Genomic DNA, 25,067 nt, shown 5'->3' on the forward strand with positions numbered 1-25,067 from the left:
GAGGAGACAGGCACAGCTTCCTTGGGCAACCTCTTCCAGTGTCTCACCACCCTCAAACTCAAGACTTTCTTCCTAATGTCTACCCTAAATCTCCCCTCTTCAAGTTTGAAACCATTTCCCCTTGTCCTCTCACTACAAACCCATGTTTAAATCTTAATTTCTCTGGGCACATGGGGTTTTTTGATCAGCCTTGCTTTGTCTTTTTCACATTTTAGATAAGAGGAAATCAATCAAAGATGTATCTGATGTATCAGATGTATTTCCCATGCAAAATGGCGTGTCTGCTCCTACTATGCAGAAAAGTTTCATGCATTTGCTATACAACTTATTTTCAAAGCCATGTCCAAATAGCCTGGGACTAAAATACTGCTACAAGAATAACACAGAACATAAACACAATTTATCAGTTAGCTGAAGGACAACAGCTTCTTGTTGTAATTCTTCTGAAGTCAGTAAGGCTGCAAGACTTTCCAGGGATCTTTCAGAAGAAACATCCCAGTTAAGATAGTGCCTGTCCTCCTCTGCTGTATTCCAAACAATCTGGGGGGGAGTGTTACCTCTATGTCCTTAGTTCTGCTTTCAGATACCTAATTTCTAGATGCACAACTTCTAGTAAATACCTAGAGAAACAAACGGTAAGAGCTCTTGTACCAAGCAGAGCTATTCCACAGGAAAATTTTGTCTTAAAATATGCAGCCTCTGAATCAGTATTTCACAATCAGCCCTTAAGAGTTAGGGAAATAATTTTTTGTTCTATGTGCAGGATTTCACTTTCCAAGACAAACTGGGCATTCTCAAAGTTAGGCCTGGGCTAAGATTTCATCTGTTAAAATTAGGAGAAATCAAACAGGATTTGTTTCCCTTAAAGTCACAGGAAATTTCCTTTGTTTCCTAGGACAGTCATTTCTTTCTAAATTCTCACTAAGGCATTCCATAGACAGAGGAAGACAGGAATAGAGGTAAAGCCCCTATGCACTATTTCTAGTACTCTGTTCTTTTAGAGAATATGTATTTTGTTCTCAAGGGGAGGAAAGGAAAACATATAAACCAACAAAATCCTTTTGAACATGAAGAATAACAGTCTTGAAAATAAAAAAAGACAAATGGGACAACTCCATTGACAGGTAAACCTTGATCAAATTCCTATGTGGCATCTGTTCTTTGTATTAATGACCTGCACAGGAGGGGAAGGAAGAATCAGTAAAGCCCAAAATAGAAGCTTCTGAAGGGCCCTTTTCAAGCTCTTAATAACTTAAAACACTTAAGTTTTTGTGGAAGTTGTAATGAGCAAATAAATAGACAAACCAAAAATTAACACATACCTCTTGCAGCTTTCAAAAAAAAGACTTCTTGGGCTTGAGCCAACATAATAAGACTGAGAGTTCCAACTGTGTCTGGAGAGATGTCCACTGTAGGTTCTCGATTCAAGGCTGACAGAACAGTGTCTTTTATGTGTTGGAAAGCACCACTCGCAAACTAAACAAAACAAAATAGTAAATAATCATTCATGTTGCCAATGAAACATTCTCTTACAGTACATACAACTTTAAAAAAAAATAGTTTTTCATATAGTCTCTTCCTCCTTGTTTAGCCACTTAATATAATTCCTTGTAATTACTTGTTCTTGAAGCCACTTACACGGAGACATTTATCAAGATAGACTATAAACAAAGGTATATTGGTTACACTTAGCAGCATAAGAACAGGGAAATTTTAATGCATTCCATTAAAAAGAAAGATTATTACTTGTTTAAACTAAAATTCATACTAGCTATAATTCTTACAGTGGAGGTTATTAGTTAGCAACACACTTGAGGGAAGAGGTATAGGAAACTATGGAATGAAATATTTCAAAACTGGTAAATAAATTTCAGAAAAGACCAAGTAATTAGACAATTCATATTTTCAAGAGAGGGAAAATATGTACATATATTAAGTATGTGCATATATAGCTTTAAAATTGTGAAATATTTATTTGAAATTCTAAGATTATCAGTTCTGAATTCATAAGCATAAGCAGGGAGTCTCTGTACCTGATAGTGCTTAGCTGCAGCTTTCAGTCCTTCATCATTCTCTAAATTCTGTTCTGCTGCAATCTGGCTTGCCAATGCTCCACAGTTGAACAAAACACAGGTTTTCTCATACCCCAAACTTGCCAAAGCTGCAGTAAAAACAGTTACCCATACTGTTAAGAAAAGAAATTTGAGTACTCAAGCATCCTACAGATGAGGTGAAAACTATTAGGATCGGCATTAAAAGACATCAACAGATTCAAACAAAACAAAAAAAACCAAAACCCAACAACCATGACAAACTTTTAAAATCAAAGTAAACTTGATTCTGAAGGCCTTATATGGTCTAGTTCAGTACTTCCACAAAACTTTTTACATAGGGAGCTACAGAGTGGCATGCAGCATAAAAGCCATAGAATGAAAATCTACACAATACAGAAAATAATTTGAAAGTCTAACTAGAGTACAGCTTTTTGGCTCCTGAGGATACAGAAACACATGAATTACCAAACAAGCTGAAATACGAACTTCCATGCATTGATCACTTTGCAATAGCTCAGTTACACGCTTCGTGTCTTGAATTAAATAACTATCCTTCTCTCATTGAGGCCAAATATTTTTTTACACTCTCTGCCTTAGTATCTACTGAAATTAAGTGAATTTTTGAACTCTCAAAGCTGTTGTTCTAGACTCAAAATACTGACATGTATCTTTGTTAGCCAAGTATGACAACAGTTATGGATTTACTTATTAAAACTTCAGCTCACTAGGCAGCAGTGTGAGGTACATTCTAGCCCCAAAAGATAGAGCCCACATTTCTAGAAACAGTGATATCCAAACAGGAACCATTCTGAAATTTATTAATTACTTTTAGAAGGTCATTGCATCATAGAATCATAGAATCCTAGGGGTTGGAAGGGACCTCGAAAGATCATCTAGTCCAACCCCCCCTGCCAGAGCAGGGCCACCTAGAGTACCTCGCATAGGAACGTGTCCAGGTGGGTTTTGAATGTCTCCAGTGAAGGAGACTCCACGACCCCCCTGGGCAGCCTGTTCCAGGGCTCTGTCACCCTTACAGTAAAAAAATTTTTTCGAATATTCAACTTGAACCTCCTATGCTCCAATTTACACCCATTACCCCTTGTCCTATCACTGGTCATCACTGAGAAGAGCCTAACTCCATCTCCTTGACACTCACTCCTTACATATTTGAAAACATTGATGAGGTCACCCCTCAGTCTCCTTTTCTCCAAACTAAAGAGACCCAGCTCCCTCAGCCTTTCCTCATAAGGGAGATGTTCCACTCCCTTAATCATCTTAGTAGCTCTGCGCTGGACTCTTTCAAGCACTTCCCTGTCCTTCTTGAACTGAGGGGCCCAGAACTGGACACAATACTCCAGGTGCGGCCTCACCAATGCAGAATAGAGGGGGAGGAGAACCTCTCTTGACCTACTAACCACACCCTTTCTAATGCACCCCAGGATGCCATTGGCCTTCTTGGCCACAAGGGCACATTGCTGGCTCATGGTCATCTTCTTGTCAACCAGGACCCCCAGGTCTCTTTCACCTACACTGCTCTCCAGCAGGTCAGTCCCCAACCTATACTGGGACATCATGTTGTTCTTCCCCAAATGCAAAACTCTACACTTCCCCTTGTTGAATTTCATCATGTTTCTCCCTGCCTAACTCTCCAGCCTGTCTAAGTCCCTCTGAATGGCAGCACAGCCTTCTGGTGTGTCAGCCACTCCTCCCAGCTTAGTGTCATCAGCAAACTTGCTGAGGGTACATTCTATACCCTCATCCAAGTCGTTGATGAAGATATTGAACAACACCGGTCCCAGTACCGACCCCTGAGGGACTCCACTAGTCACACACCTCCAACCAGATTCTGCCCCATTGACTACAAAAAATCTAAAGACAGCAGATACTAGTTTCCTACTACTGTTAAAATGTGTATTGACATTTCCCGTGGAAAAGACATGGGAACTAGTGAAATCTCAATTTCAGAAGCCTAGATAAAACTTCCAAGTTATCCTTAAAACTAGCAGGTACTAAAGAGGTACATTTGCTTCACTTCACTAACATGAAGTTATTTCTGAAGTGCAAAATCAGTTTACATGCAGAATTCTTTATACTCTGAACTGCACCTCAAGCGTGACTACAGTGACAGCAGCTGTTTAGCAATATAGCTTTTCCTCAGACTCATCTGTTTATAGCTCTACCTATCAAGTTAGGCCAAAATATTCCAGATTACATGCCATGCTGTGAACTGAGTCACTTTTCAAGCAGACACAGTATCTGTCAGCTACACCCATGATAAAGACCTGGATTCAGTAGAAGACAGGAAGAACAAAGTTTGACACCACATCAAGAGCCAAAACTCTACAGTCATACCCCTGCACCTTGGCTTCATGGAAGTCAAAGGAGTTTTACAGGGAATTTCTATCCAGAGACTGGATCATTTACACTTCACAAGTCAACAGAAATTTTGCTCCCTCACTAACTAAAAGCTTTGCTTTACACTGAGAAACCCCACTGCTAATTCTAATTTGAAATAGAGATACACATACAATAGTTAACCTGGAAAGCAGCATCTGAATAATCTGCAATACAGCACTGTGAAAATATATGCTAAACCATTCCTTTTGTTGCTTTATTTCCACTAAGATTTGCTTTAAAGTTTCAAAATAAAATTTATGCCATTGCTTGTTAACTGAGCATTACTCATACCTCAGTTAAGAATTTCTTTGATATTTCACACGGATTGCTGCATAAATTTCTGGCCATCTGCCTTGCAGATTACTTAGACTAGCATATAATTAACCTGCAGACAAGCAAGTTTTTTCAAGCTTGTGAAACATCACATTTATTTAGAGTATTAGGGTAAGCATCAACATTATAATCACTGATTCTCTTTTCCTCACAATTGTTATAAACATCTGGAAAATTACAGACCATGTTTAAGTCATAATTAAATATTCCGAATTTCACCATGAAACAGGTTCAATAATCATGAAATGATAGTCCCAAAGAAGAACCAAATTCTAAGAAAAAACACAGCACCTTCAGGAAGGTCTCCAATTATCCAGAAGGACTCAGAGAACGGACCTGAGCTCTGCCAGGAGTGGTTTAGCTTAGATATTAGGAAAAAATTATTTATAGAGAGGGTGATCAGGCATCGGAATGGGCTGGCCAGGGAGGTGGTAGATTCTCCATCTCTGGAGGTTTTTAAGAAGAGACTGGATATGGCACTCAGTGCCATGGTCTGGTAACCACAGTGACAGTGGATCAAGGGCTGGACTTAATGATCTCTGAGGTCCTTTCCAACCCGGATGATTCTGTGGGTCAGTTACAAAGTAAGGCAAGAAAAGGTGTGCACCACCTGCCTATGCATTACTACATGTACAGTTCATATAAGCACAGCTTCAGTAGGTGAATTCAGAACATGGAAAACAGCAAAGACTTTCAGTAGTTGCAAACAGAAAACTATATAAAGGACATAAAAATTTTAAAATAAAAACCTAAAATGAGAATAAGTCCTCCTAAGTTTTTTCAAAGTTTGTCTGGAGCTTCAAAATTGCAATGGTCTTGCAATGCTGGTCATGATGAACACTAAGTATAAATAGAAACACCAAAGAATGATGATGTATGACTGAACTCAAAAGGATTGTAACTCATGTAACTCAAAAGGATTTAGTCTCAATTTCTCTACTGGCAAGTATTCCAAATTGATAATAATTCTGAATTTGCAGTCCAGAATTGTCCTTGTAAGACTAAAATCATAAGTCCAAACTCCTTGTTTGAGGGGAAAAAACATGATTTTTATTCTTTCTTTTCAAGTGTTCACACAAGTATGAAAATATCTTCGAAGTAAGTGAAAAGAAAATAATTTCATGGGATGGGCAGATCCTTCTTTCTCTTGAACAAAACGTGGCATCAGACTAAGTTTCTGAAGCCAGGCACCATCATTCCCCTGTCTCTGGAGAGGAGTCACTCACAAGCATATCTCAAGAGTATCTTACTCAGAGCTGTTCTAAACAAAAAAAACCCCAAAAACACTACTGAAACTTAATGTTAACTTTAATAATGCTGTTCAAGTCAGTTGGGGTTCCTCACAGAAAAGGTCTGAGGAGCAAAGAACACAACTATTATCAAACTCCACATCTATTTGCGTCTCTGGAAAACTAATGCTAAATCTCAATTATGGAAATTCGTTCCATGGCGCCCAGTTAGTTATTAGCAATGTTGAAGTGATATCTATTACCAATACAGTTGAACTCATCTGACATATATGTTAAGAACACTAGAAAGACTATTAACAATTTAGCTATATAAAAATATTCTCGAAATTTAACATCAATAATACTTCCATTTTCAGTACATTCACATACCCAATTTGGCAGATCCTCCAAAAAGTGATCCTTTGTCAAATGCATCTTTCCACGTAAATGTTACACAGACCTGCAAGTTGTGAAAAAGATATTTCTCTCTAAAAAATGCATATTAAATCTTCAGGAAATAGCACAAAATTACATTTTATCCTTTTATATTCTAATGGTATACAAATTTAATCCAAATGGAACACTACAAACCCACTGCAAGCTTCAGCAAATGATCAAGAGTTATTTTAAAAACTTATTCTACCTTTTTTCCTTCCTGTTAGTTTGCTCAAAACATTTCAAGCAAATTTCAAACACAAATTCTCAAAATAACCTTCCTGTTTTGCTTTAATTATGATTGACAAACAAATTTCTTCCCAAACCAAGACCAGGTACACCTCTCCCAAGCAGTCTGAGGCCGCTATAGTCACAATTAAAGGAAAGCACCCACACAGGGATTTTGCACCGATCTGAGTTAGTAGCATATTTGGAACTGTTTTGTAATACCAAACTTTATTCATTTTTGAGAACTCAATAGCAGCATTATCAGGAAATGCAATAAAGAAAAAAAAAAGCAGGTAACAGCAGTGTGTTTGACATTACACTTGCAGTTTACATTTCACAGACAACGCAAGTAATTCACTGCTTTGAAGTTCCAGAAGTTGATGCTTCACTCAGCTGATCAAACTAGATGAAGGCAACTGGTATTACACCAGAAAAAATTGCTAATTCCTTGTTTTAAAATGACTGGGGAGATTAACTTCAAGAAGAGCACAGTACTGTTAGAAATGCACTTTTCTTTAGCATCAGTGCTAGTTCAGAAAGTTTGGATCCCTAGATGTTCATTGCTTCACTGACAACTGCTTCCCTTTGATGAAAGAGTTTACAGAGTTGGAGAACTTGCCCTTTAAGTTTTTCAATTTTCCATGTCTCAGGAACTGCAGATCACTGTATCAAAACATTTGCACACTACAAACCAAATTGTAGTTACTGGCTATAAGGGAACACAGCTACATGCAAAACTCAGATCAATTTGAACTGCATTAACATTATTCCCTTACTTGTAACCTGCAAGCCTGAATGAAATCTTTTCTTTTATAATCACATGATCATTTGATTTGATCACAAAGAAACTGAAATTGTCCTATTTGTAAAACATTCAAAGAAAACCTACATTTTTTCCAACCAAAATACAGAACCCTGAAGATCTATTTCAGACTTCAATAAACAGGAGTTCAGATGAATTTGTCTCTATAGACAGGATTCTAAAGAAATATGGTAGGACAAAAAAAAAATTAATGAACACCATAACTGTGTAAAAAAATGCAATTTGTAGCTGTAGATGTGGGAATAAAGCAACAAGCTCTGGCTGAAATATCTGTTATACTTTAAAAAAAAAAAATCCCAGTCCACATATTGCTTAAGGTTTCTCATAGATGTGTTTTAAAAAGCCTTTGTAACACAGTATGAACTAGACTTAGAAAAAGGAGAATGGATGTAGAATCAGCACAGCACAACTCTTTCTGACCTAGACTGCAGTGACCACTAACCAAAGTCAAAATGTTTCTAAATGTGTAAAAGGCAGCAGCTATGGCCACTAGAAAGGAGGTTTTTCAGTACAGACTATACATGAACACAGACTAAAAATTGATATTAGGAATATCAGGCTCAAAGAGATTAAAGTCTTCCAAGACAACTACCATTCAATGGATCAGGTACAGACTTAGAAGTCATACATTGTAGATGCCACGATTCATTTCAATGGTATGATAAATCTTCTTACCTGGTTTTCAGAGAATGGAAACTTTGGTTCAATTGAACACAGCTGATCATAGTATCTAGAATTAAAAAAAAAAAAAAAAAAGAAACAGTTACTAGATAAAAAAAATTAGGAATTTTGTTTCTTACACCAGCACATAAGGAAAAGGACACAAAAAAAAAACCCCACACAAATAATTCGTGAAGTTCTTTTGTAACTAGGGAGGGTCTGCAGGACAGACAATTCTTGCTACAGGGTTTTTTTCAGTAGAGGGAGGAGTTCTGTTAGTCTTCCATGGATAATGCGGAAACCCTGTCTCAGTCAGAAGCAGAAAAGTTTCAGGCAAAGCTGATCTTTGCCATCTCCACTCTGATGGAGGTTGATTAGAAAAGAATGCCATGCAAAGGCCTGGCACACACATGTAGACAAAGAGTACATCAGACATTAAGTCATCCTGCAAAAGGAAATTAAGTATTGCATTTAATATAATACTAACAAACTATACTGCTCTCCCTAGAGCTGAACATCATACCCCACTCTCCTACAATTTCAGATGACTCTGTTTAAAATTTAGTGTCTTTGAAATAGATGCCTTTTGCCTTGCAGTGTCAACTGGAGAGCCTAAACCTTGTTTTTTAGTTGTAAACTTATTTCTCATTAGAGTATACTGAAGCAGTCATAGTTAAATAAAAGCAAAAGTTTCTCTGTGCCAGTATTTTGTCTACTCCTGATGTAAGATGTTTAGAACAGAATACCAGAAAGATAATAAGCCAAGCATAGCTATTCTCCCTCACACAATATACCCAGGCAAATGTTAGCAATTCAAATTTTTACTGAGCTGTACGCTATACCTGCACCACTTGTTAGACATCACTGGCTGGATGCAGAACATAAAAACCTTTAAATTGTCAGCTTCCAAGAACACATGTGAAACCTGTTTCTACACTCTTCCCATACACTTGCTATGTGAACATACATACACCCAACATTACATTGGCTGAATTCTTTTTTTATCAATTTATATTCCCAATAGACAAAATACCTTGTAGCAATGAGTTTCACAGGCTGTGAGTAAGGTTTAAAGCTGCTTCCATTTCCTTACATTACACTATTAAATATTAATTACTATTGCTCTAAACATGAAGCAGATGTAAAAGGCCTATCTTCTGCAGGCAATATATGTTTAAAATTCCAACATTTAGGAAGCCAGCACACAAAAGGGACTGGCTTTAAGTGAATGTGTATTTATTTTCTGTAAAAAATTTTAATTTGCCATTTTTGTTAATTTTTAATATTTTAAAGCATCCATCACTTGGAAAAAAGTAGTAATTAAATATAATTTAGTTACTCTTTTTTTTCCAAAGTGACCTTACACCCAAAGTTTGATCTATAAAAGTCACACAGCATGCATTTTGTAGTTAAAGAAACTAAGCTTTGGATTTTGATGCTCTATCACTGGTTTAAATTTGGTTCATTTATGACACCACACCTTTTTTCTTTTTTCCTCATCCATTTCACTGCCACATATCAACATGAGAGCACAAAAATCAGCCCAACATCACCACTAAAGATCACTTCAGCTGATGTACTTAAATGTATTTCCTTGTCGGCTGCTCTCACTTTCCCGCAGTATCACAGAGCAAACAAGACCTTCAACTTTGTCTCCTCTTGCCTCAATTTAATTTGCTAACCCAGAGCCATCAGTAAAGCCGAGTTTTCTTGCTGCATTCCACGATTACCATGTCCTCATCTGCCATGGGGCCAGTCAAAAGCAAAGCTTGCTGAACGGCCCTGTGAAGCTGCCTGGTCGCTGTTTGCTAACAGACTGCTCTTTGTATGTCAGTAGAACCACAAAGGAAAAGAAAATAAGCCAAGGAGGTGTATGTTCCTCTCAAGTATGCACATTGCTGTATTTAACATCAGTGAACACCAAGAACACAGGGCTTTTTGGCTGGTTGGTTTTAAGCAAGTTCAGAATTCTGCTGCTATTTTCTTAACTATTTTAAGCATGTGGTGTCATTTGTTTCTATTACAGGAATTCAAAATTCTACTTAAGGTTTAAGAGCTCTTTAGAACTCTGAAGACAAAAAAAAAACATTGGTAAAATAATTTAGTTTTGCTTTGCAGTAGCTAAATATATATAAATGTAATGGTATATGTGAACTAAATGCATACAAAAAATCCCAATAAAAAGATAAAACAAAGGAATGGCCACATCCCATACACAAATGGGTTAGAGTGAAGGGCAAAGGTAAACATACAGGTGTTATTTAAAACAATACTTACTGCACTCTAACTATGAGGACACAAAGAACAGAAGTTTCCACGCAACACAGAAGAGCATTTTGTGTTTGGCCATGCCAGAGTGAGGAACTACAGAAAAACATGCAAAGATACCAACTGCCTGAGTTCCAGCTGAATGGTGAAAGGGGGGGATTGAAGATGTCAGCAGCACAGATCCAGTTCTCAAAGAACAGAAGTATCACCAAAATAGGCATTACACACTCCTAAATGCTAGTAAAATGAGTTACAGCAGGCAAATGAGTTGAAGTCTAGGTTTAAATTAGAATGTGATTAAAAGTAGTATTGCATTAAGAACCTCAAATCCTGTTTCTCCTTCAAAGAATCACAAAGAAAAATCTCCTTCAAAAGTACATAGGAGACCAAGATCCACCTTCACTCTTCTAGATAAGCAGTGGAGTCCTGAGCTTACAGCTGAAAACCAGAACTGCAGTTCTGGAAACCCAGAGACTTTGACCAATGGAAACATAACTCCTTCCCGCCACTCCACACACACACACAAACACTTTTTTTTTTCTTCAATTTAAAACAACTGCAAAAGTTTTTACTAAAAATTAAACTAAGTAAACACACACTACCAACCTCATCCCTCCAGAAAACAGAAATGAGGTCCAGGCTATCTTTAATATTTGACAGGAAGCAAGGAACCCCCTGAAGCTGTAATTATACTCAACAGGAGGGAAAAAAAAACCACACTAAATCAAACCTGCTATGACAGAATGTAAGGGGAAACATCTGTACCAAGCTCACCCAGGTCACCTTCAGAGCACTCAGATTCTCAAAAAACAAGGAAAGCCTGGAAGCAGGCTAAGATATTTCCCATTGTATGGTGCCCGTTTTTCACTGGGTACCTCAAACACTTCTCCACGAGAAGCACTTCTGTTCAGCAGCCAAACAACAGCACACCACACGCCTGCAGCTTTACTACTCGGTGCATACCTAGCAACCAGGGCTACAACTTAATTTCTTTCATGAAAAGCAAAAATTCTGCAGTAACCACTCAGCAAAACTAGGCTTCTAAAGATTAAAATACGTGGGCAAATCCTAGCTTAATTAGCAGAAGATTAAGCCCTCATTAACAATTAAACGCTCCGCAGTGCTGTACTAGGTGTCATGGTCTAAAAAAAGCCACAAAGAAGTACATGCATGCAGAGGCTATCCACATTGTAATTATCCCTTCCAACCTTACTTCACTAATAAAACAGTTTTTAACTCCAACTTTCACGAAAATCCTGCACAAATTATTAAGGTTCATTTCAACTCGTAAGCAGCAACAGGAAAATACTGGAAGTTGGAGAGGAAAGGGAATTTTCAGAGGAAATGCAAGGCACTCAGACGCTTGTACTCTTTCAATCATAAGGTCAAGTGCCCACTTCAGACTTCCAGGTGTGCTGAACACGCTGACTTTTAAAAACAACTGTGCCTTACAGCATACCATGTCAGAATAGTCTAACAGAACAAGAATTAACTTCTTTTCTATTAACTGTAATGAATATAAATGGTCTGACAGGGACAAACCACTGGTAACTTGTTAGAGATAAGGGAAATACACTTGTGTTCTCCAATTTACTGTCAATTCAGACCTTCAGCATCTCATTTCCACTGAAAAGGGGACAAATACTCTTAAAAATGCAATTTAAAAACCACTTATTTAGGACTGTAGAATTGACTCTAGAGGAAAACTGCTTATTGTTGCAAGTGGCTTTCCTTCATTATTCAGAGAGAAAACCTAAGGTGCAGTTACACAGTATGTATTGATCTACTATAATAACCTACTGGCACTAAAAAAGGGAGGTCCTGCTCAGCCCCTTTCAGCAACACTACTTCTATCCTCTCTGCTCCAGCTCTGATGTTCATCTGACCTTCCACTGAACTCACTGAAGTTGTTTACCTATCAGAAGGCCACACACACCTCTCACCTTCCAGAAATGGTATAAGAGAAGCACGGGAAGTGAAGAGAGGGGGATTTCTCCTTTTGTTGTTAAAAGCTGTTGGACTGCAGTCACACGATGTGGCTGGGCCAAACAGGGATTTCAGATAAAAAGCAATCACAAATTTGATCGGCGTCATCAGAAAAGGATTCCAGCATTCAACAGAAAACAACAATATGCCATTCCATTTGGCTAGCAGAGCCCCTCTTTCAGTTCAGAGATGCTCCTTATTTCCCTGACCTTCAAAAGGCATACACAATTGTACCTTCAAAAGCACACTTAACAATAAACAAGAATAGAACAGGAAACCACAAAGATACTGTAAAACATGATAAGTATAGCCATAGCTTTTATAGCCCAAACACCCAGTGAAGGTTTGATAAGCTCAAAAAACATCAGTAGCTCATTTTACAAATCTTGCCTTTTTTTTTTTTTACTGCCACTTGTTTATGCTCCATTTCTTTTTAGGTTTATGAGTAAGTAGTTTTAGCAAACATCAAATTTATTTCTACTGGTTCATCATATTGGAGAAATATGTCATATCTAGAAGTATTTCTCCCTATACCAGAAAAATCCCTCTTTTTTTTTCCACATCTTTAAAAACAAATTTGCTGCTACTATGTAAAAACTGGTATGATGGTGCGGCAAATCTTTGATCCCAATTTTGCAAATAGAAGTGTGTACCTGGGATTAACCTAGTGAATAAATCACCGTGACCTAAGTGAGTAGATTAGTTTTTCCCACAGAGAAACAGAACAACAGGATTAGCACAGTAAGTCAATACTGCAAGCCATAAGTTTTCTAGAGACTGGAAAGAGTGCTTTCATAGATGATGGAACAGTTAGTCTTAAAGCAGGCCTTATGCACTTTACAGGGCAGTTAATATTCTGCTCATCTAACCTATGCTAATCACAACACAACAGAGGCACTAGGAAACTTTCTGGCAGCAAACTAGTAAGTGTCTTAGGTAAAAATTCAGGATGTGTCTTTGCATATTAAAAAGACGCTAATCACAGAAAACAGGAGAAAAAAATAGAAAAATAAAAATAAAAAACAACCCACAACTCAAAACTGAAAAGAAAGCTGTCGGCTATAATAGCAAAACCTTACACTGAAACAGAAAACGTACTTCGTTTTAGCTGAGAAGCAAAGTGATTTCTATCTACACCCAACCGTGACTGTCACTGCAGAACCACTGGGAAGTTGATGGGACAAGTCATCCTCTCGCCTCCCCGCAGCCTATCGCAACGCCGGCCCATAGCTGTCATCCTGTGACACCCCGGGGTGCCCAGCACCCCAGCAGTGCGGTGAGGATGGGGATCCCCGGGATGCCGCAAGACACCCGGGTGGCCGCCGGGACGCCTGTTCCAGGCGCAGGCCCACGGCGGGGAGGCGGGCACGCAGCCCCACAGGCCGCCGGAGCCTGCCCGGCAGCCCCGGCCGCTTCCCCGCGGCAAACCCTCCGCTCCGCCCCGCCCTCCGCCAGCCGCCCACACCTGAGCCCGTCAGCACCTGGTTCCGGCTCCGCCGCGCCCCGGGCCTAGGCCCGAAGCTGCCGCTGGGGCCCCTCAGCCGCCCCGGAGCACCTGGGGAGAGGGCAAGGTGCACTCCCGGCTGCGGGAACGGAGAGGGATGGCGGAGGGAGGAACGGGGGCCCAGCGGAGCTCGGAAGGCCCCTGAGGGGCCCGTCCCTCCCGCCCATACCTGAGGAGGGTTTCCAGAGCGCTCTCGTGTTTATCGAGCGGGCGGCCGAGCGCGGTCTTGCGGAGCTTGCTGAGCTCCTCTGCGGCGCGGCAGTGCTCGGCCTGGGCGTCGCTGTTGGGGTAGCTCTGCTGAATGAACTTGCACAGCGGTTTGGCCAAGTCCACCTCCGAGGCCTTCTTCAGCTGCACCGAGATGAAGTTCGTCATGGCCGCCGCTGCGCGGGTGGTGGGGATGGGGAAGGGTCCGGGCAGCTACCGCCGACACCGCGCAGCTTCGTGTTCCCCGTCCCTCTCCGAGCGGCACCGGGCCGGGCCGCCGAGCGCTGACTGCCGCCTTGCCAGACCTTGCGCTTCCGGGATCGTCGCGCTCCCCACAACGCCGCCGCCTCCCCGCCCCTTGGCGCAGCCGCGGTGTGGCACTGCCTGACGGCCGCCTGGAAGGAGCCGCTGGGATCCGCCTCAGCGGCCTTGGGGCCGGCTAACCCCGCCGGGGGTGGGCACCGCGCTGGCACCCGGGCGTCAGGAGGGTCGGCAGAGCCGGCGGCAATCGCGGGTTTTCTCTGAGGGGAGTGGCCCGGTGGCGACGCGGGTGGGTGATGGAGGGGCGAGGGGGGGGGGGCAGGGGCTGGAGCTCGGTTTCGTCCAGTGAAAGGTAAGACTGCGGTGCTGGGCTGTGTTATGGGGAAGCTTCGGAGGCGGCACCGTGAGCGGTGAGACGGCGGTGCAAGTAGTGTCTGTGGGAAGGCTGTGAGCTGTCAGGCGTGCAGCGCGTTACATGGGGAGCAAAGGGTCCGTGACTGGACCCACCCGATCGATAAAGGTAGGAATCCGTATTTTAAATAAAGCAAAACGTTACTTCTCCCCAGCAAATGTTGCAGTGTCTGTCGGCAGTAAAAGACAGACCTTCACGGCTCCCTGTCATTACCGACCTATCATCCACATCGCGCTTGGGTCCTGCTGGCTCAGCCCGGCAGAGCTCGGCGAGGCAGAGACTGCGGAGCTGCCCTGTCTGAAGACCGAAAGGGTATGGGTAACCCGAGTTCTCTCTTCTCCTTTTCTTATGCCGTTTGTTTCGGTCAGCTAAAGGCTATAAGCCTGCTATTTTCTATTACCTAATCACAGTGGTGATGATACCATAGAAGGGAGTGGCAAAAGTGCTTTTAAAGTTATGTACAAGGGTTGGCCTCGTGTTGTAGCAGAGCACGAGTTTGGGCGTAAAAATAAAGCCGATGATCCCTTCCTACTGAACGTGTGCTATAGTAAGCGGAGCCGCCTTCTTTGGCATCTGGTGAACGTCTGAAGCGGAGGCAAAAAGAGAAGAGGACAGAGCCTGGGAAAGAAGTCTGAAGTGCTCCTGTCGCCGCTGGGAGGGGCAGCACCTCCAGGATTAAGCGTCCCTTGCGTGCAATCCAGAGATGCTCTGCCAAGAAGAAGCCTGGCCCTCCCGAGCACAGCCATAGGAAAAGGGGTGATGGAGTTGTCCTCGTTTTGCTGTTGCTTCCAGTCACCTTCGGTGGGGCCCAAGTGGTTATCCTACAGAGCCAGGGTTGCTTCTGTTACAAAGCTTTGCTATATTCACAAAAAGTTTATATCCATTGGAAGAGTTCCCTTGTGCATCCCTACTCTGAGTAAACAGCTCAATTTCTCAGAGCTCAATCAAAACCCAATAGAATTTGATGTAATTTAACTTTTTTTTTTTTTTTTTAATGTGTTTCTATTATGCAACGAATACACAAAGCTGTCCTGCCTTTTTCATGGCTGGGAATGTGAGTTCCTCACCACTTTTTTTTATCCCCGTCAGGTTTTACTGCCCTCATATACTTGCAAGTGTTTGGCCTCTCAGCCTGAGCCAACCTCGCCCTGACTGCACTTCCCTGTCCCAGGGAAAATCTCCACCCTCGCCAGCTTAGATTCTGATCCAGTCTTAAGATACAGTCAGCCAGGCAGCCGCCTCCTGTTGTTTCCACCATCAAGACGGTGTGGGGCATTGTCGTGATCCGAGTTATTATGTTAATATTTTGATTATGAGGAAAATGCAGCCGCTACTCAGAGAAAACGCATGGAAATTGCACACACACTAACGCGTTTTGAAACTCAAGCAAGTTACAAGGATTTATTTTAGGAAAGGGGAAACAAAATATCACTGTTAATAAAGGGTAAACACGATTTGTTACTTTGGGGAGAAGAGTCCTTAAGAAAAGAAAAGAAAACGAGTGAGCAATTAAGATTTTATCACCATCCCGTCCCCGATCCTTGTCTCTGGCTGGAGTTGGGGGGTTGATGTTCTCCGCTTTTCCTTTCCTCCGCTGCTGCTGTCCCGTAGCCGAAGCCGAAGTGGTGAGAGAAGGGTGGGGGCGGGGGGTAGAAGAGCCGCCCTTCTCCTTTTTCTCTTGGAGTTTTTATACATCAGAAGGGGTTCTGTCTTTTCATAAATCACTGGCACACAGACTTGCTAAAGATAACACAGATTTTGCCATCCCAAGAACTTCTTTTTTATTTATTACTATTTTTCAGTCCTTGTTACCTTGCTATATTTATTATCTTTGTCTGGACCATGTACCAGGAGGCGACTTGATAAGCAGTCTTATCTTTAGGTGCCTGTCAAGCATGATACAAAACAGAAGCTAGTTAAGTTTGGGGAAAAAATCTGTTAATTGAGAATGTTTGGTATATTTTAAAAAGAGGAGAAAAAATACTGATTCGAGAGACATATTTTGTATTTTCAAAGTGTTTACATCAGGTATAGTTAGCCTACACATCATTACAAGATACAGGGCTGTCTATATATGGGAGAGGGAAGCCATCAATACCTTCCAGCATAACAGTCATAAACACGGAAAGGGTGTGAACAGGGAAGGGCAAAAACTGCAGCTATGAGATCATAGTTCTACTTTGGAGCCATGGCGACCTTTAGGTGGCTGTTGTTTAACTAATGCTGTGACTGATACTTTGCATCCCTAAACCACCCACCAACACGGCACAGAAATTTCACTTTGTCTTAGAACAAGTTACCAGAACTTCAAATATGCAGGTGATTTGCTTCTTTCCCACAGACTTCTTAATGAAGTAGTACTCCTCTGGAGGCTTTGTTCTGATTATTACAATTATAATATAATAAGCAGTAATGACTTGTCTCCTTGATACCTCTGACTGGTTAGGTACTATTTCCCAGTTTCAAGATGAGGAAGCCACAAAGTAGTTATCAGTGCAGGGGGCATAATCTGCATCTTCTGACTCAGAGTCCTGTGCTTTAAACAACAGACCATGCTTCCGTCTTCAACAAGTTTATGATAGTATCTATGGGAACCACTTCAAAACAAGCTTCCCCTAAAATGCTTGAAGTTAATGGAGCATAAACAAGGTATAACCGTATTTAAGCATTACCAAGGTCACTCATGTATTTTAGTATAGACAGGACATTAGATGTCCACAGTTTTCCTCTTTTTCTTGAACAACCATTATGTATATGTAGAGCACTGTGGTTTTGCCTAAAGCATTTCTGAAAGTCAGATTTGCTTTCAGTATGCAGACTGGCTTTTCTGCATGCTTCATGGGTTTTGTCTACAATTTTTAGAAAACTTTTCACTGAACCCTGATTTTATGCTTGCTTTCTGTTCACGAGTTCTGTTTACAGATATTCATTGATGCAGGATTTTTTTTTCCTGCACTTGGTGCATTCTGTAGATTTTTATCATTCTGCTTTATCCATAGCCTGAGAGTTGCCCTGTAGCAATAGCACTAATTGGCAAACAGATGATATATTAAACAAATTAAAAATCAGCTAAATTAAGTGTGATTGTTCGTTTCATTAAATCTGATTGTCCTCTTACCTAAAGCTTTATTTAGCCACTCATTGTGAAACTCTTAACATAGTCTTTCGGTGACCAAATTGTTTATCACAATTATCTTTTGAGCATTCGTCTTAAGAGTGGTGATCATTAGTTACCAAAATGAGGGAATACGGAAAATAAGACAGAGAAAGCTCTGATCAGATCCAAATAAACTCTCCTTTCCTATTGCCAATTTAGAAAAAAATCATAAAATTCTCATGACCTGTGCATAAAATTTCTCCTTAACAGCTCATAATCAAAAGTACGAGGAAGAATTCCTACCACTTCCTTGAAATTTGGCACTTCTTTTGTTTCAAAATTTATAGGAATTCTTAATCCTATTTTCCTCAGTTTTAATTTCTATTTACCTGAATTTTATTTTCTCATTGGTGTGGAGCCAAAAGATACATTGATAGCAAGTAAGCTGGGCAGTCGTCATGCTTATCTTAATGCTTGTAGAGCTGCTTTCATGGGAATGCTCAATATAACATCCTCCCACTGTGCTAAATAAGAAAAACACACCTTTAGTCTAAATTCCAGGTATGATACAGACCAGGATGAAGAAATGAGAGGCTGGAGAAGGGGGAAAACAGGTCTATTTCAATACTGTTGGTACATTTCCTTAGGGCAGGCACCTGTGTATAGTGATAATTACAAAAAAATTGCTTTTCAACCACAAGCTAAATAAGGGTAGTGACTACCTCTGACTTTTGTTTGAGGAGAGTGTTGTAGCGGGAGGAGCCATTCTTGCTCCTGATGCTCGACGAGCTGCTGGTCTCTTCCAGGACTCCAGCCACCACACAGCGCTTCCAGGGTAGAAGTGTAGTGGGAAGAGCCTTTCTTTTTCCAGAGGCTCGACGAGCTGCTAGCCTCTCTATGCCTCGCACCAGAGTGAGCTGAGCTTTTTTCTCTGTGGGTGTGTGTCCCACCTTTATTGGCCCCCCGGCCTTGCTCATGCCCAATAGGGGCCTGTCCTAATCAGGCACAGGTGGACTCACACCCACTCACTGGCAACTCAAGGCACCTGGTTTGTCTTCTCTACAGAGTGTGCTAGCAGAATTGTCTACACTAAGTAGGGCATCACATGCACAGCTTGTGGCATGGAAAAGAGCCTTGTAGATAAAATAAATGGCAAGCAGAAGTGGAAGTGGGTATCAGAGGAGACTGGAGAGAAGATAGAGGTGCAGCAATATGGACTTAGATGACATAATAGAGATTATGCAAGCCCTAAAAACTGTTGACCTAGGTAATAATTTTTTCCTGCTGCACTGTAGATAGATGAGAGCAGAACAAACAGGCAATCTAACCAGCATTGCTGCAATATTTTCCACAAATGGTTACAAGAATATTAGCTATTAGGCAAATTGAAGTGTGGCCTAGAATTTTCCTTAGATCTCAGCAGGCTTCAGCAATATTCCATACTACTGATCTCATAATGATAATGCCTGTTCTTGTTACTCAGATGCACCACAGAAAGGAAGAAACAGCTCTTTCCTGTCCAATATAATGGTTGGTAGTAGTGGGTCTTCATAATAAGCACCAAAGGCATTGCTAAAGTTTTTTTTCACATATACTGTTGACAATCTGTAGTAAAGTTATGCCCCATTCAAAAGGATCTATGAGCTTTTTTAAATGGTATTATTTTTACTGTAGTATTATTATTAGAAGTATTATTTACTGTAGTATAGTATTTACTGTATAGTATTTACTGTATACTACAGTACTATAGTATAGTATAGTGTAGTATAGTATTTACTATTTACTGTAGTATTATTATTTAGAAGCTTTACATAGCAGCAACTTTCAGTTCAGTAAGAAATAGTTGTGAGGCTATTAAAACATGTTTCCTAAAAGCTGAAGGTCAGAATTAGTGCAGGATGTATAAATATAAATTGCTGAATAAAAAATATATAAAATGCTTTTCTACAATGCCTTGAATAAAACTACTTGCTACTCAGCTCTATTACTGTAGTCACGTACACCATATATTCAGGTACAGTCACATTTTGCCTACAGGTATACCCACTCCAGTGAAAAAGAGGCAAAATTTTACATAGGTAATTTTCTTTATACAAAGCAAAGCATAAATGTGCAGTGCTGTAGATACACTGATAAAAGTCAAGTGGCTGGTAGCCCCCAAAATGGGGGCTCTGGGTGGGAGTGTTTGTGAGGATGTAATTCTACTCCCTGTTTCCCAGCTATTGTTTATGGGATAACTATGCAGAAGAAGAGGTGGATGTAATAGAGGTGGATGTAACATCATGGACATTTGATCCCAGGCACATTACACAGCTATTTAGTGTATTTTAGTGCACAACCTTGCACATAAGTTTCTGAAAAACCCAAAGTCACACGTGATTATTTGACTCTAGATTTTGACAGGAAGACTCTGTAATCAACACATTTTGGTGCTATGTCTAGGGTGTGCAGTTTCAGAGCCTTCTTCTAAAAGTTTGTTGAAGGAAGCTCTTTTCCCAGGCAACTCTCAGCAAGACAAGAGGGCAGGGTCTCAAGTTGTGCCAGGGGAGGTTTAGGTTGGATATTAGAAAGAATTTCTTTACAGAGAGGGTGATCAGGCATTGGAATGGGCTGCCCAGGGAAGTAGTGGATTCTCCGTCCCTGGAGATATTTAAAAAAGAGACTGGATGTGGCACTCAGTGCCATGGGCTGGGAACCACGGGGGGAGTGGATCAAGGGTTGGACTTGATGATCTCTGAGGTCCCTTCCAACCCAGCCAGTTCTGTGATTCTGTGATTCTGTGAAGGAAAAGCTTATTCTACCTCTGTTCAGTGTTGACCCATTGATGTTTCTTAGTAAATCATTAATTCTACTTAACATGTATGAATTATGGAGTTTAAAATAATTTTTACCCTTAGGAATAGAAAACAAAGTACTTGCCATATTGCATTAAAAGCAGATGAAAAATCAAACATCTGCTTTTTGGGATAATGGACTAAATTTGCCTTACACTGCACATATTCTTGCTACAAACATTTCCTTCAACTGTCATAGGATTTCAGAAGCCCCAGTAGGAGATAGGTAGGATTCTAATATTATCACACTTTTAATTAGATGTTGAAAGAAGAAAGGATTAATGACCTTGAAACACAAGTGTTTTACAATCTATCCTTCCCCTAACTGTGCTGTGTTTTTATTGCTTCTAATTTTAAAATATAAACAACTGAAAATTAAGTATGTGTCTCTTTATTTGTTCCAGAAGAGACAAATGGCTCTTACAGGCTTGGGTAATTAAGTTACTCCTTAAGACATGAAAGTCAGAAAGTTTGCACTTAAATTCTGTATTACTAAATCATGCATATACACCAATAATGCAAAGTAACAAAATAGATGGAAAATAACTAGGTAACTTTAAATCTCTTCATTACTGCAAAATGAGATATACCAAAAGTAATGGCATTTTTTTAATTAACTGTAAACATCATTGCTTTCCTTATTTAAAATTTTATAAAGAATTTTTTCCCATTATGTCATGAATTCAATCCCAATGGTTTTTGTACTGAAGGACAGAGTAGCCTTCAAAGAAGCAGAAAATAATATATTTCCTTTGTTGGTGTTTCTTTCAAGATCTAATTAAATTTTATATTGGTTTGACCCTTATATTCAATGCAAGAAAAATACTTTTTCCTGTTCATGACATGACAATACAAGGCTTGACTAGAAAACTTCATGTATAATTTGTAGACTGCTAGGCTTGTTACATTGAAGATATGAAAGAAATTAAATCTGGTTAATTGAGGAAGAGGCTTTGTAAGTCACCATTGACTTAGCATTTGTTTCAAAAGAATTTTCTATTTGTAGTATTGCATGTCCCAAAATATAAAATATTCAAATAGAAATAATTTTACATCACTTGAAATAGATCTGTGTGGCAGTAGGCAATTAGGTTGTCAGTCATTTTATATCACAATTCTTGCTAGTACAGAGAGATCACTTCTTGCTCCATGGAACAAGCAGGATGGTAGATAAGATCCCAACAGAGATTCTTTCACTTGGTAAAATTCACTCAAAAACATTGCTGAAATTCAGTTCTGTCATTCTACAGACCCTTCTTATGGTAAATGAGTGGTTTACACCACCAAGCAACCCTCTCTATTGACAGTATTTTATTTTCAGCTTTTCAGGTGGAGAAGAGCCTTCACCACACAAAGCAACCTTGTTTTTAGAGAAGACAGTAATAAACTTTGCCTCTCTTTTGGACTGTGTGTATGTGCCCCAAGAGAAACAAGCTTCTTGCTCATATGTGAGGTGGGAAGCATCCATCAGATGTGGGAAGTGTCTGTCTGGAGCAGTGGCTGCTCTGGTGAAGACACACCTTGAGTACTGTGTCCAGTTCTGGGCCCCTCAGTTCAGGAAGGATATCGAGGTCCTGGAGCAGGTCCAAAGGAGGCCAACCAGGCTGGTGAAGGGACTCGAGCACAGGCCCTATGAGGAGAGGCTGAGGGAGCTGGGGGTGTTCAGCCTGGAGAAGAGGAGGCTCAGGGGAGACCTCATCACTCTCCACAACTGAGAGTTGTAGCCGGGTGGGGGTTGGTCTCTTTTCCCAGGCAACTCTCAGCAAGACAAGAGGGCAGGGTCTCAAGTTGTGCCAGGGGAGATTTAGGTTGGATATTAGAAAGAATTTCTTTACGGAGAGGGTGATCAGACATTGGAATGGGCTGCCCAGGGAAGTAGTGGATTCTCCATCCCTGGAGATATTTAAAAAGAGACTGGATGTGGCACTCAGTGCCATGGTCTGGTAACCGCAGCAGTAGTGGGTCAAGGGTTGGACTTGATGATCTCTGAGGTCCCTTCCAACCCAGCCAATTCTATGATTCTATGATTCTATGATTCTATGATTCTATGATTCTATGATTCTATGAAATGTGTGTGCAACACAGCTCTTTGCTCATTGCTGGGTTATTTGCCACCTCCTCACTAATTCAGATAAACAATGAGACACTGAGCTCTGCCTGCTCAGTACAGGGACACGGAGGGGTTTGGTACCAAGGTGAATCAAAAGCGAGACATACTTCTGAGCATGCTTGTATGCTCTCCGTATCCCCATCTGTGTGTATTGCCATTGTCCCTTTGTACGTGAATCTATTATTTAAAAGCATCTTAGAGTCAGGGGGAAGAAGTTTCCATTATGTGATGGAAAGAGCAGAATCACCCTGCTGGAGCACTATTAAGAGACAATATCAGGGGCCAAGGCCTAATTTTATGTCCAAGAGGGATGACAAGCACGTAAGAAAGAAAACAAGGACCTTATTTAAAAGCTGTCAAGGTTTCTTCTTCTAATGTGGGAATTGAATTAATTGTTCCCCAGGAACACAGTTCAGGAACAACAGCTGTGGTCCTCATTCTCTGGAAAAAAATCCACTCCAGTGAATGACAGTCTATGACCTTACCAAAAAAATGAAAAGATCAAACAAAAGACAGAAGACCCTGAGGTCAGGGTTGTTCCATGGCTCATGCAAGGAGAGCTTCATGACTTTTCTCAGTTCAAAACATCTCCTGAACGCACACACTGATGGTTTACGAGGAGCCACTTTTAAGAACAATATAGAGAATCAGTTTCTGAACTGTGAATATCAGTGAAGATCCTCGTGTCCTGCTGTTAAAAATGTCCATAATACGAACTTTTAATCTTGCACATTCCAAACATAATGAATGGGAACAAAGTTCCTCTGTTACATAATATAACTAGGCCCAGTACAGGCAGCTTTTTCTCAGAGTTTGGTCTGACCACAAAAATCTGGAGAAAAAGAAATGGTGACAGGATTTGCCTACAACACTGCCAGAGGATTCCTCCTAAAAATACTTGCTTTGCAGTCTTCAAATAAAACATTATAGACAAACATGAGCTGGCACAGCCTACAAAAAGTAAGATGCAAAAAATGTAGTTCAATCCTCTGTTTCATCATATTATATCACTGTATGTGGTGCAAGCAGGCAACAATATCCAGCCTTAGCAGTGCAATTTTACACAGAAAAGGGGAGGGGAGAATGATTTGATCAAAGGCATTTTTACAATACATTCCTTTTTTCTATAATTATTTTTTTCATCAAAGTAGATAACTGTGGTTCAAGTTGCTTCTAATTGTGGTAGGCTGTCCATAGGACATCACAGACTGACTCAGGCTTTGGAGAGTTTGGGAGACACTGGATGAGCCAGTTTGTGTTATGAGACTGCAGTCGATACCTTTGCAAAAGTTACATAAATTGGGTCAGATTTCAATGCTCTATTAGGCATATATGAGTCATCTTGGCATGAAGTATCTGGACATGGATTGACTAGTGCCAGTACCTAAAATGTTACTGTAAGGAATTCAGCATGCAAATTATGTCTTGCAAGCTCAGGAGATCATTGCTAATACTTATTTCATGAATTCTTGCTTTGCTTTGCCTCATGTTCCCTTGGAACTTCCAGGATGTTCTTACTGCTGCATACACAGACAATAATTTTTTTAACAAGTCACTTACAGGGGAAAAAAAAAATCCATTTTCTAAACTTGTATTTCCTCATGTGGAATTAGACATTCAGCTGATTTGTGTGTGCAATATTTTTTCCATTCACACTGACTGAGAATAAAATGTTATATCACGTTCCTTTCAAACTAGTATGGCTACTGGTATGGCAACTCAACACTGCTTCCTCTCCTTTCAGATACAGAGATGTTGTCATACACAAATCAGATGTTTCAAGGAACAGGAGACAGTATATTCTGACTTCAAATATTGCATTTAAATGAATGTTTAATTACTATTCATTCTCCGTGCAAGCACTGACAGTCTTATCAGCCTTCACTTTTGCAATCACCTGGCACTACCTACAAACTACTGAGCCAGGAGTTTGACAATGACTGGGCACAACTGACATTAAATTGTCCTTGGAATCATTCTAGGACAGCAAGTGAATTTCACAAAGAAGCCAAGACTGACAGCTTCTTTACTGATAGAATCCTTCATGCCTCTCTAGCTCTGATAACACCAGACATGCATGCTGCCTATCCACTTTTGGACTAGTGTTTTTGTGTATCTTTTCTACGCCCCTATGTCTACATTTGTTTCTAGCATCTGCTCCCTCCACTTCTCACAGGGTTCATAGAATATGTTTCAGATTGGTTAGCTAGATGAGAGTCATCATATCAG

The 25,067-nt window shown here is 40.4% G+C and overlaps 1 protein-coding gene across 2 annotated transcripts in view; it reads right to left on the reverse strand.

Annotated features, from left to right (window-relative positions):
• The window catches only part of PDCD6IP (programmed cell death 6 interacting protein), a 34,814-nt gene extending 19,709 nt beyond the window's left edge, over positions 1–15,105 (reverse strand). For both annotated transcript variants that reach the window (XM_030445080.1, XM_030445079.1), the window contains exons 1-5: positions 14,087–15,105; positions 8,175–8,229; positions 6,404–6,473; positions 2,034–2,161; positions 1,323–1,476 (exon numbers count right to left, since the gene is read on the reverse strand). In XM_030445080.1, coding sequence (XP_030300940.1) covers positions 1,323–1,476; positions 2,034–2,161; positions 6,404–6,473; positions 8,175–8,229; positions 14,087–14,292 — 613 coding nt within the window. In that variant the 5' untranslated portion in view covers positions 14,293–15,105. The remainder of the gene's footprint in view (positions 1–1,322; positions 1,477–2,033; positions 2,162–6,403; positions 6,474–8,174; positions 8,230–14,086) is intronic.
• Between the last annotated feature and the right edge of the window lie 9,962 nt (positions 15,106–25,067).

This window comes from Calypte anna, chromosome 2 (assembly GCF_003957555.1).
Source record: "Calypte anna isolate BGI_N300 chromosome 2, bCalAnn1_v1.p, whole genome shotgun sequence".
NCBI classification, from domain to species: Eukaryota; Metazoa; Chordata; class Aves; order Apodiformes; family Trochilidae; genus Calypte; species Calypte anna.